Source organism: Myotis myotis, unplaced genomic scaffold (genome assembly GCF_014108235.1).
Source record: "Myotis myotis isolate mMyoMyo1 unplaced genomic scaffold, mMyoMyo1.p scaffold_m19_p_4, whole genome shotgun sequence".
NCBI lineage: Eukaryota > Metazoa > Chordata > Mammalia > Chiroptera > Vespertilionidae > Myotis > Myotis myotis.
Genome location: NW_023416346.1, coordinates 71,345,717 through 71,363,291, shown reverse-complemented (window position 1 = coordinate 71,363,291; position 17,575 = coordinate 71,345,717). Strand labels below are relative to the sequence as shown.

Below are 17,575 nucleotides of genomic sequence, written 5' to 3'. Positions count from 1 at the left end.
AAAAACCTCATAGACAGATAGTGGTATGGTCATTATCAGAGGAAAATGGGAGTCGGGGGAGGCAGGAGAGGGTACTGGGGGGATAAATGCTGATAGAAAGATACATGACTTTGGGTGGTAAACACACACTACAATATACAGATGATATATTATAGAATTGTACACCTGAAACCTATATAATTTTATTAACAAATGTAACACCAATGAATTCAATAAAAAGCAAATTATGGGTTTTTCCTTTTAATCTTTAGTAGCTTAATTTTAAAGGTATAGATACTGATAAGTTCAGAAGAGGAGGTGGTGGGTTGATTCAGAGGAAGAGGAAGTTCCAAAGGCAGAACATGAGACAAAGGAGTTGAAGGAGAGGAACGTGATAGAGCAGGGGCAGAGGGACATGAGACTTTGGGAATTATTTTGTCCTTCAATTGTTTGTTTGCCTCAGTAAATCTTAAAATTTTATTTTGCAAAGAAGTAATTTTTGACTCCTTTGTATGTTTGGAAGTCTCAAAATACCTATCAAAATAGGCATTATATGAAGTTTTAGCAATTTTTGAGATATGGTTGTTTAGTTTTAAGAAAAGGAAGTTTGGAGATTTTAAGTTTCCCATAATAACCATTGGTATTCTAAATTCCTTTTAGTTTAATCAGTCTATTTAGTTAGAGATGTCCATGAGAGGGGACCATGGTTTTTTGTTTTGTTTTGTTTTTTATACATATTTTTTTTTATTAGTTAAGGTATTACAAATGTGTCCTCATCCCCCCCATTAACCCCCAACCTCCCCCCCACATATTTTTTAATATATTTTTATTGATTTCAGAGAGAAAGGGAGAGGAAGATGTAGAAACATCAATGATGAGAATCATTGACCGGCTACCTCCTGCATTTCCCCCACTGGGAATTAAGCCCACAACCCGGGCAAGTGCCCTTGACCAGAATCGAACCTGACACCCTTCAGTCCCCAAGTGGATGCTCTATCCACTGAGCAAAACCAACTAGGGCTTATGACTTTATCAGGCTTCTATCTATCTATCTATCTATCTATCTATCTATCTATCTATCTATCTACCATCTATCTATTTATATTATTGACTGTTTTACAGATGCCCACTCTTCCCCCACACCTTTGGCTCCCTCCACCCAGCCCCCATACCTCCTAGGCCTTCACCACATTATTGTCTCTATCCATGGGAGATTATATATATAATGGTTGATTGGTATTCTAAATTCCTTTTTGTTAAATCAGTCCACTTAGTTAGAGATGTGCATGAAGCAGGGATCATGGTTTTTAAACATGATATTGCCAGCGGTCACTGTGGGTGGAGTGCTCTGAAAATATTTTGATAACTTAGGTCCCATTTTTCAGTTTTATTTTGTTTTTCCCCTAGAGGAAAGTCTCAAATGGCCTGAAGACAAAATTCCAGGCAGTTTTAGCAGTGGAACTGTCTGATCCCAGAAGATTCAGGCTGAAGGCTGAACAGCACAGTTCCAAGGAACAGTCTGATCCTGAGTTAGTCAGGTTGAAGGCTGAGTATCATAGTTCCAGAGGAACAGCCAGATCTCAAAGGAGACAGGTCATATACCAAATGAGTACACACAGACAAACAAGGCCCTTACCAGAAAATGATGAAGCCTTTTTATATATCCTGAATAGAATCTCAAGAACTTAAAAATGCAGAAAGAGTGGAAGCTCAGATCCAGGTGAAAACTTAACTCTCAAAATCCAGGATTGGTGAAAAGCAGTGAGCTTAACGGGCTCTGTGGGTGCCTCACCAGTTTGTTCACCAGCCTCAGAGTTACGGGGAAGGGGGGTGTTTGTTTGTTTTTGTTTTTTTGATAACTGTATGCATGAGCCACCACATATGTTGACCTTAAACAAAAAAGCCAGCCCTAACTGATTTGGCTCAGCGGATAGAGCGTCAGCCTGCTGAATGAAAGGTCCCAGGTTCGATTCCAGTCAAGGGCATGTACCTTGGTTGCGGGCACATCCCCAGTAGGGGGTGTCCAAGAGGCAGCTGATCGATGTTTCTCATCGGTGTTTCTAGCTCTCTATTCCTCTCCCTTCCTCTCTGCGAAAAATCAAGAAAATATATATATTTTTAAAAAGTCAGCCAGATATTTCTCTAGCAAAATGGGTTTATAGGGAAACAACAAGTATTGCAATCCAGAATATACACCCATGGCTGGCCATGTGCAAGTCCACTAAAACAAGGAGAGAAATCTTTTTTATAGAGGAAAAGAGGAAATTGGGAGGGCTATTACAAAGGAAGAGTTCTCTGTTGTACTTTGTCATTAACATAGGGCTTCAGAGCACCCCCTTCTCGCCTCCCTACTTCATTTTAAATGAGGTTTCTGTTTACTAATTTTTTAAAATTATTTTTGTTGTTGTAAGTATTACAGATGTCCCCCTTTCCCCACCCATTGACCCCTCCTCCCTGCCCCTGCCCCCTTCCCAGGCCTTCACCCCCTATTGTCTGTGTCCATCAGTATTCATATATGCATATAAGTTCTTTGGCTAATCTCTTTCTACTTCTACCTCTCCCCTCTGAGATTCCTCAGTCTATTGCATGCTTCCAGGTCTCTGAGCTATCAGTTTATTTTGTTCATTAGATTCCACATATAAGTGAGATCATGTGTTATTTATTTATCTCTGATTGGCTTATTTCATTTAGCATAGTGCTCTCAAGGTCCCTCCATGCTGTTGCAAAGGGTAAGAGATATATATATATTTTTTTATAGCCACATACTATGCCATTGTGTAAATGTACCACAGCTTTCTATCCACTCATCTACTGATGGGCACTTGGGCTGTTTCCAGATCTTACGTATTGAAAATAACATTGCTATGAACATAGGGCTGCATATGTTCTTTCTAATTGGTATTTCAGGCTTCTTAGGATATATTCCTAGGAGTGGGATCACTGGGTCAATTGGCAGTTACGTTTTTAATATTTTGAGGAAACTCCATACTGTTTTCCATAGTTATTGTACCAGTCTGCATTCCCACCAACAGTGTATGAGGGTTTCTTTTCTTCACATCTTTCCAGCATTTGTTTGTTGATTGTTGCTGTTGATAGACATTCTGGCAGGTGTGAGGTGGCACCTCATTGTCATTTTAATGTGCATCTCTCTGATGATTAGTGGTTTAAGCATTTTTTCATATTAATTAATTTACATACAATATGATAATCTTTTTTGTATGGTGACTGGTAGTTTGTTATGAAGCACTCTTATGTCGATAAAACCCTTTTATTTATATAGTATGTAAAATCAGCATCTACAGAGCTGTCTCGCATCTATGGGGCTATCTAGAAAAATTTACTTCCATACATTATTAAAACAGGAAAGAGGGCATATACAGAACACTTTCCCTAACCATGACCTTTACCAGGAATGTTTCTACTTGCATTTTTTTTTTCCTGGAGTTTTAATCAATAAATTTGTTCTTTTGTGTCAAAGATCACCTGTTGCTTGTGGGCATCTTTTTAACTTCAAATATCTGTGGGAAAGAAAAAGTAGTGAGTTAGACATCTTTTTCTTTGGATGAATTGATAGGATTTTTCTAAGTAGTGGTCATCTAGGGTTCACCTGGCCTTGGGGAAAGCAGAAAGAAGAAGGAAAATACTCATGTAAAAAATAGCTTCTCATTGAATGCATCAGTAGTTTTACACTTTAAGTGTAAGACATTTGTTCTTCGCTATCAAATTTCTGTATTTGACCATAGCACCTACTTCAAATCTGATTCTATTTTAAAATCACCATAAAGTTGTTTGAGCATATCCTTTCTTTCTATCCTCACTCCTAAAACTTGTCTACTCAATGAATATTCATCTAATAAGATGTGACTATAATTGAATTCCTGCGTACTTTCAGAAAAATACAACAGATTTTCTGACTACTATCTTTTTAAACCAGGGATCAAACACACAGTGCCCCCACAAATATATGTACACAGAGCTTACCTTATAGCTCAAGAGCCCATATTAATAATTCATTGTTTTTTAGCAAGTGAATCCTTGTCACCTATGATCAGTAAAGTATTATTAAAAAGCATCAAGCAGCACACATCTATGGATTCATTTATTTTGTTATCACCCTGAAGAAAGCAGGTAAGCTGATTAACTGCTGGCTACTATATGGACAATAATAAAAAGATTATCATTACTTTTTTGGTTCACAGGAAATTAGAAGTATGCAGGCACAATTTAAAGGCAGCCTAAAGCTATATAAAAACAAACAAATAAATAAACAAAAACTGATAATGTTATAACTCATTTCCCCCCCACACTTTTCAAAATATCAGGACAATGCAGAAATGCAAGCTAGATGTTTGTATATGATAGTTTAAAACATCTTCTAAATGCAGAGCAAGACCTAAAAGTATATTAGGTATACTCATTCATTATGCCCAACATTTAAAGTCAAAGTAAACCTTATTTCTTTATTAAGAGTAACTCACACTGGCCAGTGTGGCTCAGTTGGTTAGAGCATTGTCCCATACACCAAAAAGTGGCGGGTTTGATTTCCAGTCAGGGCACATACCCAGGTTGCAGGTTTGATCCCTAGTCGGGGTGCATCCACAAGACAACTAGTTGATGTTTCTTTCATTCTTCTTCTCCCTTCCTCCCTTTCTAAAAGGTCAATAAAAAAACATATCCTTGTGTGAGGTTTAAAAATAAATAATATAAATCAATAAATTAGCATTTCAATAAAAAGAGTTAACTGGAAAAACCGTGATCTCAAAAACAATATTTATGCATGTGACTATGGGCTAATAATGATTAATGAGAATTAGCCTTACAATGGTGCCATCTTTCAAGAATATGTTTATTAACAGCTTATACTAATATAATGTTACCAAAGTTGGATTTAGTTCTTGGAAATGGGATATTTACCTACATGGTAAGATTTAGCAGGGCCAGAAAGGAAGCCTGTGTTTATGCTTCATGTGGTATTGTGTTTTATAAGAAGAAATACTAGTATATACTAGTATTAGCTCTTCACCCTATTTCTGGCACAAAGCTCCTAAAACTTGGACTTTCTTAAGAGATAAAAGCAAACAAGAAATTGTTTTGTTATGTTATGAGGTGACTTTGAGGCAACTAAGGAAGGAGTGGCTGGTGCCTGAAGCACAAATCATGTGATTAGAAGGTAGAAACTTTCAGTCTCACCTTTATGATTTCTGGGGAGTGATAGAAGCTGGAGGGTGAATTGATCACCAACAGCCAATGATTTTATCAATCATGCCTGTGTAATGAAGTCTCCACTTCAAGTTCATCACTTATTGGTGAGCAAGTGGAGATGTGGGATAGAGCCACACTCACAGGGTGTGGAAGCTCTGAACCCTTCCCCCATACCTTATCCTATGCATTTCTTTCATCTGGTTGTTCCTGAACTATATAATTTTATAATAAATTTGTAATCAAGTAAAATGTTTCTTTAAGTTCTGTGCGATGCTATAGCAAATTAATCAAAATTAAAGAGGGGGTCATAGGGAACTCTAATTTCTAGCCAGTCAATCAGAAGCACAGGTGACAACCTGAACTGGTGATTGGCATCTGAACTGGGAACTGTCTTCACTTTTTTGAAGATTGTAGGACTGACTGAGCCCTTAACCTGTGGCATCTCAAATTTGAATTGAATTGTAAGACATCCAGCTGGTTTATAAGAGTTGCTTGGAGGTGTTGGAAAACCCACACATTGAAATTGGTATCAGAATACTTACCTTCAAATATAATACAACTACTAATGACCTAATATATGTGATTAAGTTATTGAGTCATCAGGAGTCCTTAGTTTAAATTAAAAAAAAAAAAAACTCCATTAAAAACTATAATAAACACCTATTTTTGGTCCTAGTCATTTAGAGCCATTTGATCAATTTGTGTCCAAAACAGAAAACAAATCTCTCTGTAATTGTTGACTGCATCCTAAATGCCTCTGTAAGTAACATTTGTTTATGGAATTACCAAGACCTATGACCTACTTTCTCTGCTGGGGTTTCAACATTGTTACCAATAAACCTTGTACTTCTTATTTTTAAAAGATTTTTGTTATTTATTTTTAGGAGAGAAGAAGGGAGAGGGAAAGAGAGAGAGAAATACCATGTGAGAGTGAAGCGGGACAATGCCCTGACTGGGAATTGAACAAGCAACCTTTTGGTGCATGGGACGATGCCCAACCAACTGAGCTACACTGGCCAGGGCTAAATCTTATATTTCTTGAAGGTGTTAATGCTTTCTATAAGAAAAGTGTTACATTTAAAATCTTGGGGTAGGAAGCAAGATGGCAGCGATATAGGCAGTTGTGTCCCAGGTCTTGTCCCGGAGCAAATGGAGTAAGCAGCTGAAACTAATAACACCCACCCCGAATTGGCGAAATTACTCAGCTGGTGAGACGGTTTGCAGCCGGGAAGGGCAGAGCTCCCCTGGAAAGGTAAAAAACCAGGGATCTGGGCAGGAAAGTTTGCCAGACCTCTGAGCCCAGACACCCGCGTCTCTTGGGACAGACACAGCCCCTGACTGGGGAAAGGAGTTCCACAGGATTGCTGGCGCCAGGGGATATGAGATCTGGGTTCTGTGATTACGGAGGGCTGAGCCTAAAGGGGCCAGCCTGAGGAGCTGACCAGATCATGCAGTGCTGGTAAGAGAGGAGCTTACAGAGACTCGGCCTTCCCCGTTTCTGTGGCCAGCCGGCTTTTGTTTGTTTGTTTTCACTGAACCCTGCTCATAGGACAGTTCGGATACAGACACTCACCTGTGCTGAAGAGTGGGAGAAGGTTCGGACGAGTGGAATCTGGGGAGAGGCTGAGGAGAGAGGGGGGGTCGGGAGAGGTGGCAGCGAATTGAGTGCTGAGACACCCCTGGGCCCAGGACTGGGGCAGCCATTCTCTCTGGAGGGTGGAATTCCTCCCCCCAACCCCCAGGCAAGGAGCACAGCCACACCCAGATTCCACCCTGAACGAGATAAAGGATTAAAATAATCTGATTAGTCTCTGGGAGTTACCAGGGTCTGGCCTATAGAGGGACTTTCAGTCCCACCAACAGCACAGAGCAGGGTAACAATTGAAGAACCAGCTCTGGGCAGTTGACCTCCCCAAACCAGTTTTAAGTGCAATAGAGAAAATAAACCCTTGCTGCAGGATAGAGAAGCCGTATAGCCTCAGAGGCCAACCCCAAAACACTGCCACCCAGAGGATGAGCCACAAACTGACTCTTAGATGAACACAAATTAAGGCAGTCTGGATCACAAATACGGCCTGCTTTAAAATCAGAACTGTGGTTTACAACACGGAGGAACAGTGTATCGCAGGGAAATTCAACACTCTCCTGAATACCTGGCACGACTAAGGCGAGCCAGACTGAAGAGTAGAAGAACTGAAAGACCTTCACTACTGCAAATTTTTTCTTTGGTTTTTCTTTTTTCGCCTTTTAACTAAGAAACCATTTTTTTTTCTTTTTCTTCTTTCTCCATCACCTGATTTTACCCTTTTAATTACCACATTTTTATTTTTAACCAGTATTATTACTGCTACCATTTTACCATTTTTTAAAGTACCATTTTATTTTCTCTTTATTTTATTTTGGGATTAGTGTTCTCCATTCTATTTTCATCATTCCAGTAGCATCAATTTTCCCTACCTCAATTTTACCTCTATGCTAAAACCCTCTCCCTCACTTTTCCCCTTTTGTTGTCCTGCTTCTCTTACCCTATTCCGGCTTTAGATTTTCCCTATTCCATCTTTTTAACCCCTGTCAAAATTTCACCCTACTTATGTATCCTATTTCCAATCCACTGCTCTAAATCCTTATACACTTACCCCTTATCCTTCTTCACTATCCAAACATTTTTTTTCTCTTCTCTTATCTTTCTACTGTTTTGTTCCTGTTTGCTTGATTGTTGATTATATTGTTTTGTTTTGTTTTTGTTTTGATTTGTGTGTGTTTTTTTAGGACTGGTTGCTTTTTCTTTTTATTTTTTTCTGCTGGTTTTTCCCCTCCCTCCCCTTCTGCCCCGCCCCCAGTTATTTTTGTGCTTCTGTTTTCCCTTGCCTCTCTTGATATCATTGGTTGTTTGTAGTTTGAATTCATCTCCAGGGATCTGTTGCTGGAATTTGTGGGGGATTAGTGGCAGTTCTATTGGAGTTTTCTCCCCATAAAAATAGTCTCTTCCCCTCTTCTACGTCATTATCTCTTTTCCCTCTTTCTTTTCTTTTTTACCCCTCTTTTTTCCCAATTTCATTTTTGCACTCCTTTTTTTTCTTATTTTTCTTTTCTTTTCTTTTTTCTCTTTTCTCTTTTTCTCTTCTTTCTTCCTTATCCCCTAATTCTCTTAATTCGGGTGGTCACCTTTATATGGGGTTATTAATATCGTGAATATATTTGTGTTCAGTGGCTGGTACGTGGTGCCTTGTTGTGTTGTATTTTGTGCCTTAAATCAACGCAGCAGATACAAGCAACAGCAGCCTCCTGATCACCACACCCTCTGTCTGAGGAACAGCAGCTGTACATGAAGCCTCCCCCCACCAGCCAGAAGAGACACCACAGCTATAAACAGCACCCAGCAGAGGAGCTGCTGCCAACTGAGGAGCAGCTGCTACTGCAACCGCCCGAGGAGCAACCACAGCCCAAGGAGCCACTGCCACCCAGGGAGCAGCCACTGAATGACTCAACGTCTAGATATGTCAGTGAGATCAAACATGGGTAGACAAAGAAACCCCCAAAGGAAAGAAAAGGACTCACCAGAAAAGCAGCTAAGTGATACAGAGGCATGCAATATGACAGAAAAAGAATTCAGACTAAGGGTCCTAGAGTGCATAACCCGGATGCAGGAAAAAATCAACAACTTATGCAAAAAGCAAGAAGAAACAGATGAAAAAATCAACTACCTATGCAAGAAGCAAGAAGAAACAGATGAAAAAATCAATAAATTGTGTAAGAACCAAGAAGAATTGAAGAGTGATATAGCTGCAATAAAAAACACCATTTAAAGTACAAACAGGAGACTAGGTGAAACGGAGGAGCGGATTAGTGAATTAGAAGACAAGGAAGCAAAACACACCCAAACTGTACTGCAATAGGAGAAAAAATTAAAAGACAGGAGGAGAGCCTAGGGGAGCTTTGGGACAACATGAAACGAAACAACATACGAATAATAGGGGTGCTAGAACAACAGAAAGATGAACAAGGATTAGAAAACCTATTCGAAGAAATAATATCAGAAAACTTCCCTGATGTGGGGAAGAAAAAAATTAGACAAGCCCAGAGAGTCCCAAACAAGGTGAACCCGAAAAGACCCACACCAAGACACTTCATAATTACCATTGCAAATGTTCAGGACAAAGAGAGAATCTTACAGGCTGCAAGAGAGAGACAGAAAGTTACATACAAGGGATCTCCTATTATATTATCAAATGATTTCTCAACAGAAACACATCAGGCCAGAAAAGAATGAATGGAAATTTACAAAGTGATGCAAAGCAAAGGACTGAATCTAAGAATACTCTATCCAGCAAGGTTATCATTCAAAATTGAAGGGGAAATAAGAAGCTTCACAGACAGAAAAAGGCTAAGGGAGTTTATTATCACCAAGCCAGCAATGCAAGAAATGCTAAAGGGACTGGTGTAAAAAGAAGAAATAAAAAGCTCAGAAAGAAAACAGCCACAAACAAAAAGAAATGGCTACGAACAAGTACCTTTCAATAATAACTTTAAATGTAAATGGACTAAATGGTCCAATCAAAAGACATCGAGTGGCTGAATGGATAAAAAAACATGACACATACATCTGCTGTCTACAAGAGACCCACCTCATTAGAAGGGACTCACACAGACTGAAAGTGAAAGGATGGAAAAATATATTTCAGGCAAATGGAAATGAAAAAAAAAAACTGGGGGAGCAATACTTATATCGGACAAAATAGACCTCAAAGTGAAGGCCATAACAAGAGGAACAAGAGATAAGGAAGGCCACTTCATAATACTAAAGGAATCAATACAACAAGAAGATATATTCCTGGTAAACATAAATGCATCCAATGCAGGAGCACCCAAATACATAAAAAAACTCCTGGAAGATATCAAAGGAGAGATGGACAACAATATAATCATAGTAGAGGACTTTAATACACCACTGACATCACTGGACAAATCCGCTAGACAAAAACTCAGCAAAGAAACAGCAATCCTAAATGACTCACTAGAGCAGATGGACTTAATAGACATCTTCAGAACACTTCACCCCAAAGCCGCAGAATATACATTCTACTCAAGTGCTCATGGGACAGATTCAAAAATAGACCACATACTGGGTCACAAGCAAAGTCTCCCCACATTCAAGAAGATTGAAATCATAAAAAGCATCTTCTCAGACCACGATGGCATAATATTAGAAATAAACTACAATAAAAACAACACAAAATACTCAAAAACTTGGAAGCTGAATAGCATGTTATTAAATATTGATTGGGTTACCAATGAGATCAAAGAAGAAATTAAAAACATCCTGGAAACTAATGACAATGAAAACACAACAATCAAAATCCTATGGGACGCAATGAAAGCAGTCTTGAGAGGGAAGTTTATAGCTCTACAGGCCTATCTCAACAAACAAGAAAAAATGGTAGTAAATCATCTAACTCTACAACTCAAAGAATTAGAAAGAGAGCAACAAGAAAACCCCAGAGTGAGCAGAAGGATGGAGATAATAAAGATTAGAGCAGAAATAAATGACAAAAAGACCAAAAAAAAAAAAAAAAAAAACCAACAATACAGAAAATCAATGAAACCAAGAGCTGGTTCTTTGAAAGGATAAACAAGATTGACAAACCTCTACCCAGACTCACCAAGAAGCAAAGAGAGAGGACCCAAATAAACAAAATCAGAAATGATAGAGGTGAAATAACAACAGACCCCACAGAAATACAAATGATTGTTAAAAAATAATATGGACAACTCTACTCCAACAAACTAGACAACCTGGAGGAAATGGACAAATTCCTAGAAAAATACAACATTCCAAAACTCAATCAGGAAGATTCCAAAAATCTCAATAGGCCAATAACTATGGAAGACATTGAAGCAGTCATCAAAAAGCTTCCAGCAAACAAAAGCCCAGGACCAGACGGCTTCACAGGGGAGTTTTACCAAACATTCAAGGAAGAATTAAACCCCATCCTTCTCAGATGACTACAAAATATTCAAGAGGAAGGAACACTTCCAAGCTCATTCTATGAAGCCAGCATCACCCTAATACCAAAACCAGGTAAAGACAACACAATGAAAGAGAATTACAGGCCAATATCCCTCATGAACATAGATGCCAAAATCCTCAACAAAATCTTAGCAAATCTGATCCAGCAGTACATCACAAAGATCATACACCAGGACCAAGTAGGATTTATCCCAGGGATGCAAGGATGGTACAATATCTGCAAATCAATAAACGTGATACATCACATAAACAAACTCAAAGAAAAAAACCACATAGTCATATCAATTGATGCAGAAAAAGCGTTTGACAAAATTCAACACCCATTTTTGATAAAAACTCTCAGCAAGGTGGGAATTGAAGGATCATACCTCAACATAATAAAAGCCATATATGACAGGCCCACAGCCAACATCATACTCAATGTTCAAAAATAACCACCATTTCCCCTAAGAAAGGAACAAGACAGGGATGCCCACTCTCACCACTCCTGTTCTACATAGTACTGGAAGTATTAGCCATTGCAGTTAGACAAGAAGAAGAAATAAAAGGCATCCAAATTGGAAAAGAGGAAGTAAAACTGTCCTTATTTGCAGACAACATGATATTATACATACAAAACCCTAGAGACTCCATCAAAAAGCTACTAGACTTAATACATGAATTTGGCAATGTAGCAGGATACAAAATTAACCCCCAGAAATCTGAGGCATTTCTATACACCAATAGTGAACTTTCAGAAAGAGAGATTATAAAAATAATCCCATTTACCATCTCACCAAAATAATTAAGCTACCTAGGAATAAACTTAACTAAAGAGGTAAAAGAGCTCTACTCAGAAAACTTCAGGACGTTGAAAAAAGAGATAGAAGAAGACATAAACAGATGGAAGAACATACCATATTCATGGATTGGTAGAATCAACATCATTAAAATGTCTATACTTCCCAAAGCAAGCTATAAATTCAACGCACTTCCAATTAAAATACCAACAGCATACTTTACAGATCTAGAACGAACTCTCCAAAAATTCATCTGGAATAAAAAAAGACCCTGAATAGCTGCAGCAATCCTGAGAAAGAACAAAGTAGGTGGAATCTCAATACTATATATCAAGCTGTATTACAAAGCCACTGTTCTCAAAACTGCCTGGTACTGGCTCAAGAACATGCATATAGATCAATGGAATAGAATAGAGAGCCCAGAAACTGGCCCGAACCAATAAGCTCAATTAATATTTGACAAAGGAGGCAAGAACATACAATGGAGTCAAGATAGTCTCTTCAATAAATGGTGTTGGAAAAATTGGACAGATATATGCAAGAAAATGAAACTAGACCACCAACTTACACCATACACAAAAATAAACTCAAAATGGATAAAGGACTTAAATGTACAATGAGAAACCATAAAAATTCTAGAAGAATCCAAAGGCAACAAAATCTCAGACATATGCCGAAGCAATTTCTTCACCGATACAGCTCCTAGGGCATTGGAAACTAAAGAGAAAATAAACAAATGGGACTACATCAAAATAAAAAGCTTCTGCACAGCAAAAGAAACCATCAACAAAACAACAAGAAAACCCACTGCGTGGGAAAACATCTTTGCTATTGACATATCTGATAAGGGCCTAATCTCCAAAATTTATAGGGAACTCATACAACTTAACAGAAGGAAGATAAACAATCCAATCAAAAAATGGGCAAAGGACCTAAATAGACACCTTTCAAAAGCGGACATTCAGAAAGCCAAGAGACATATGAAAACATGCTCCAAGTCACTAATCATCCGAGAGATGCAAATCAAAACAACAAGGAGGTACCATCTCACACCTGTCAGACTGGCTATCATCAAGCAATCAACAAACAACAAGTGCTGGAGAGGATGTGGAGAAAAAGGAACCCTCGTGCACTGCTGGTGGGAATGCAGGCTGGTGCAGCCACTGTGAAGACAGTATGTAGTTTCCTCAAAAAACTAAAAATGGAACTCCCATTTGACCCTGTTATCCCACTTCTAGGAATATATCCCAAGAAACCAGAAACACCAATCAGAAAGGATATATGCACCCATATGTTCATAGCAGCACAATTCACCATAGCTAAGATCTGGAAACAGCCTAAGTGCCCATCAGTAGATGAATGGATTAGAAAACTGAGATATATCTACACAATTCAATACTATGCTGCTATAAAAAAAGAACTAACTCTTACCATTTGCAACAGCATGGATGGAACTGGAGAGCATTATGCTAAGTGAAATAAGCCAGTCAATGAAGGAAAAATACCACATGATCTCACTCATTCATGGATAATAAAGATATTATAAACTTATGAACAATAATAGATACAGAGGCAGAGCTGTCTCAAATAGATTGTCAAACTGCAGTGGGAAGGCCGGGGAGGGTTGGGGGGCAGGAGGGAGGGGGGTAAGAGATCAACCGAAGGACTTGTATGCATACATATAAGCATAACCAATGGACGTAAGACACTGGGGGATAGGGGAGGCCAGGGGATTGTCAAGGTCACGGAAAAAAAATGGGACACATATGTAATACCCTTTGTAATACTTTAAGCAATAGAAAAATAAATAAAAAATATAAAATCTTAGTTAAGGACTGATTAAATACTATGACAGTGGAACCAATCTTAGGTCAGGAAGGTAAAATCAATGAATGAGCGCCAGAAGTTCCTGGCCTAACCTGGAGGTAATCTCACTCAGACCTTCATGATGGGCTTTGTAAGTCCCAGTGTCAGCATGGGCCAGGCCTGTTAGCTGCCAGGAGCCGCTGGGGTTGTGGAGGAGAACAGGACGCTGAGGGTCACAAGGAGCAGGAACCACGGACACAGGGCGGCCCTGCTGACGTGTCTCTAGTCGTGGAAGCCTTCGTTTCACAGGTCACAGCTACAGAGCCTTTCCTAAAAATGCTACAGTACCATCAGCAATGAAAGGGGAACAAATTTTGCTTTCTGACAATACAGCTTCTCTTGCTATGCAGCACTTTTTGCAAATGTGTAATCTGCCTATCAAATTGGTTTTTAAGGCAAATGCAGACTATATGTCCCATCTGGTAAAGTAACTTTTATTCATGTAGGAATTCAATTAGTATCAAAACTTGGGTCAAAAGTCCAATTTGTTAAAGCCAAGGGCCATTCTGTTAGTGATGGGATTGGATGAAGTCCAAAAAAGCAGAAATTCAAGCCGACGTGGAATTAGTCAGCAATATGCTGTTGACTGCAGAGTTGTGCCGTCAATGGTATGATGAAGCTACAGTAGGGGAGATCCCACATGCTAGATTTGGATCTGCTTAGCTTGGCCTCTGAATCATATTTTGACCTATCAAAATAGTTTTTTTGTTTTTAAACAGCATCTTCTTTATTTTGCATACTTTAATTTCAGAACAAAATAAAAAAAAAAAAACACAATACATAAAAAATCCAAAATTATGTCAAATATGAGAAGAGAGGGCTTGAGGCCACTGTAACCTGCCTTAGGAAAAGACAGGAGAGGGGAAAAGCCACTAAACATCAGAGGAAACCAGGTGGGTTAGGGCCACGCAGGGCTGCTGAGGGAGCCATGAAGACTACACAAAGGACACAAGGTCTGCAGGTAGAAACTCCTAGTCTACTTCTTCCATGCGAGAGGCATCCTCATCACCCTCAAGGGGTTGGATCTCATCAGGAACAGCAGCATTGGGTTCTTCTGTTGTCACTTCATCTTCATCAATGCCTAGGCCTAGCTTGATCATGCGGTAGATGCAGTTGGAGTGGGTCTGGGGATCCTCAAGTGAAAAGGCAGAAGAGAGCAGTGCAGTTTCAAACAGCAACACCACAAGGTCCTTGACAGCTTTATCATTCTTGTCTGCCTCTGCCTTCTGGCGCAGAATCTCCACAATGGGGTGGTCAGGGTTGATCTCCAGGTGCTTTTTGGCCATCATTGAGCCCATTGTAGAGTTATCCCTAAGTGCCTGGGCTTACATGATACATTCCATGTTAGCTGTCTAGCCGTAGGTGCTGGTCACAATGCAGCAGGGTGAAGACACAAGCCTATTGGAGATTGTCGCCTTCTCAACCTTCTTATCCAAGATTTCTTTCATGCCGAAACCGGTTTGGCTCAGTGGATAGAGTGTCGGTCTGCGGACTGAAAGGTCCCGGGTTCGATTCCGGTCAAGGGCATGTGCCTGGGTTGCGGGCATATCCCCAGTGGGAGATGTGCAGGAGGCAGCTGATCGATGTTTCTCTCTCGTCGATGTTTCTAACTCTCTATCTCTCTCCCTTCCTCTCTGTAGAAAATCAATAAAATATATTTTTTTAAAAAAAAGATTTCTTTCGTAAGTTTGTAGAGGTTCTCAAATTTGGCCTTGCTCTCTTCCATTTTCTTTTTCTCCTCTTCATCCTCAGGTAGCTCCAGGCCCTCCTTGGTAACTGAGTCCAAGCTTTTTCCATCAAACTCCTTGAGCTGCTGCACACAGTAATCATAGATAGGCTCTGTCATATATACTACCTCGAAGCCCCGCTTCCACACTCGCTCCACAAAAGCAGAGTTAGCAACTTGCTCTTTGCTCTCACCAGTGATATAATAGATGGATTTCTGGGTCTCCTTCATGCGAGAGACATATTCTGAGAGAGAGGTCAGTTCATCTCCAGACTGGGAGGTGTGATAGCACAAAAGCTCAGAAAGGCATAGCGGATTAGTCGAGTCCTCGTGGATTCCAAGCTTTAGGTTTTTAGAGAACGCCTCATAGAATTTCTTATAGTTCTCCTTATCTTCTGCCAGCTCAGGGAAGAGCTCAAGGCACTTCTTAACAATATTTTTACGAATGACCTTCAAGATTTTACTCTGCTGGAGCATTTCTCGGGAAATGTTCAGGGGCATGTCCTCAGAGTCAACCACACCTCGGATAAAGTTGAGATACTCTGGTATCAGCTCATCACAGCTGTCCATTATGAACACACGGCAGACATAGAGTTTGATGTTCTTCTTGTTCTCAAAGAGGTCAAAGGGAGCCTGACAGGGGATGAACAGCAATGCCCTGAATTCCAGTTGACCTTCTACAGAGAATTGCTTGACTGCCAAGTGGTCTTCCCAGTCATTGGTAAGACTCTTACAGAACTCTCCATATTCCTCCTTGGTGATGTAAGATGAAAGCTATTGGATGGGATAACAAGACTTTGGACCATGTTTTAGAAGGTGTTGACTAGTACTGTCAAGCTTTCTCAAAGACTGAGAACACAACCATATTCCTTCAAAAAGCAGCCCTACTGAACTAGATGCACTGATATTTGGCCATCTGTACACCATTCTTCCCACACTGATGAACTTTCTGAGAAGGTGAAAAACTATAGCAACCTTCTTGCTTTTTGTAGAAGAATTGAACAGCACTGTTTTGAAGATCGTAGTAAAAGCATCTCATCTATCAGATTATCTTAGAGTTATGTGTTAGTTTAGTTATTATTTTTAAGCATGTTAACTTTGGAAATATGTGTTGTTTGAATGATATGATGATGGTATCAGAATTTTAAAACAAAACACTGCTTTCTGAAACCTCAAAACAAGTTACATAATGCACTTTATAGATGTATTTTATACTGTTTATGCACACATTGAAATAATTCTGAATGACTGAATTTGATATGTTATACTCTATATCTTGATTTTTTTTGTTTTCTTAAAACTTGTATGCATGTAAAAATAAACCTTAAACAACTGTTAAAAATAAAAATAAAATAAATGAATAAACCTGGCTACATATGAGACAGTATGGTGTGGTAAAGTATATATGACAGACTTGAAAATATGATATGTCTAAAGACAGTAAAATATTTTTTTAAATGCTGAATAAGATGAACAAAATATGTCTGCTGGAGGCCCACACTTGAAACTACTGCCTGCATTCAACTGTGTTGGTTTGTCTGCCAGTATGACAGAATGCAGCTCCCTGGGATTCAACACATAATTAACAAATAGTCCTTGGGTATTATTATGAGGTGATCCTTTCTGAGTATTTTTAACATCTGTCCTTACAAAAATCTTTCTAATTTTCTCAGTAAGACATAGTCACTCTCTTCTCTGTGCCCCTAAGATGATTTGTGTATATTTATTTTATGGCATCTATCATCTTATGCTGTAATGGTTTGTTGGAATGTCTTTCTCCTTCACTGGACCATGAGCACCTTAAGGCCAAAGGCTAGTGCTTATTCTACTGTGAAAGCTCAACACCCAGGATTTTATTTGTATTCACATATTTGTCTTTCATGAATGTTCAGCTTCTTCTTGAGTATAAATACTAAAGAAGGAGGAGATGCAGATTTTAGATTTTATTTTTACTATATTTTGAAAGCTTAAATTTAATACAAAGGAGGTTGAACA

General features: G+C 39.1%; 1 protein-coding gene and 1 pseudogene across 1 annotated transcript; one reads left to right on the top strand and one right to left on the bottom strand.

The window, feature by feature from the left end:
* Positions 1 to 16,636, top strand: part of LOC118653458 — a 51,489-nt pseudogene extending 34,853 nt beyond the window's left edge.
* LOC118654244 (heat shock protein HSP 90-beta-like) lies at positions 14,578 to 16,339 on the bottom strand (the record flags this gene model as incomplete). The annotated part of the gene is given in 2 exon segments (XM_036305586.1): positions 14,578 to 15,303; positions 15,540 to 16,339. Coding segments are annotated over 2 exon segments (1,278 nt in total), but the record flags the coding sequence as incomplete, so codon positions are not given.
* Positions 16,637 to 17,575: the final 939 nt, after the last annotated feature.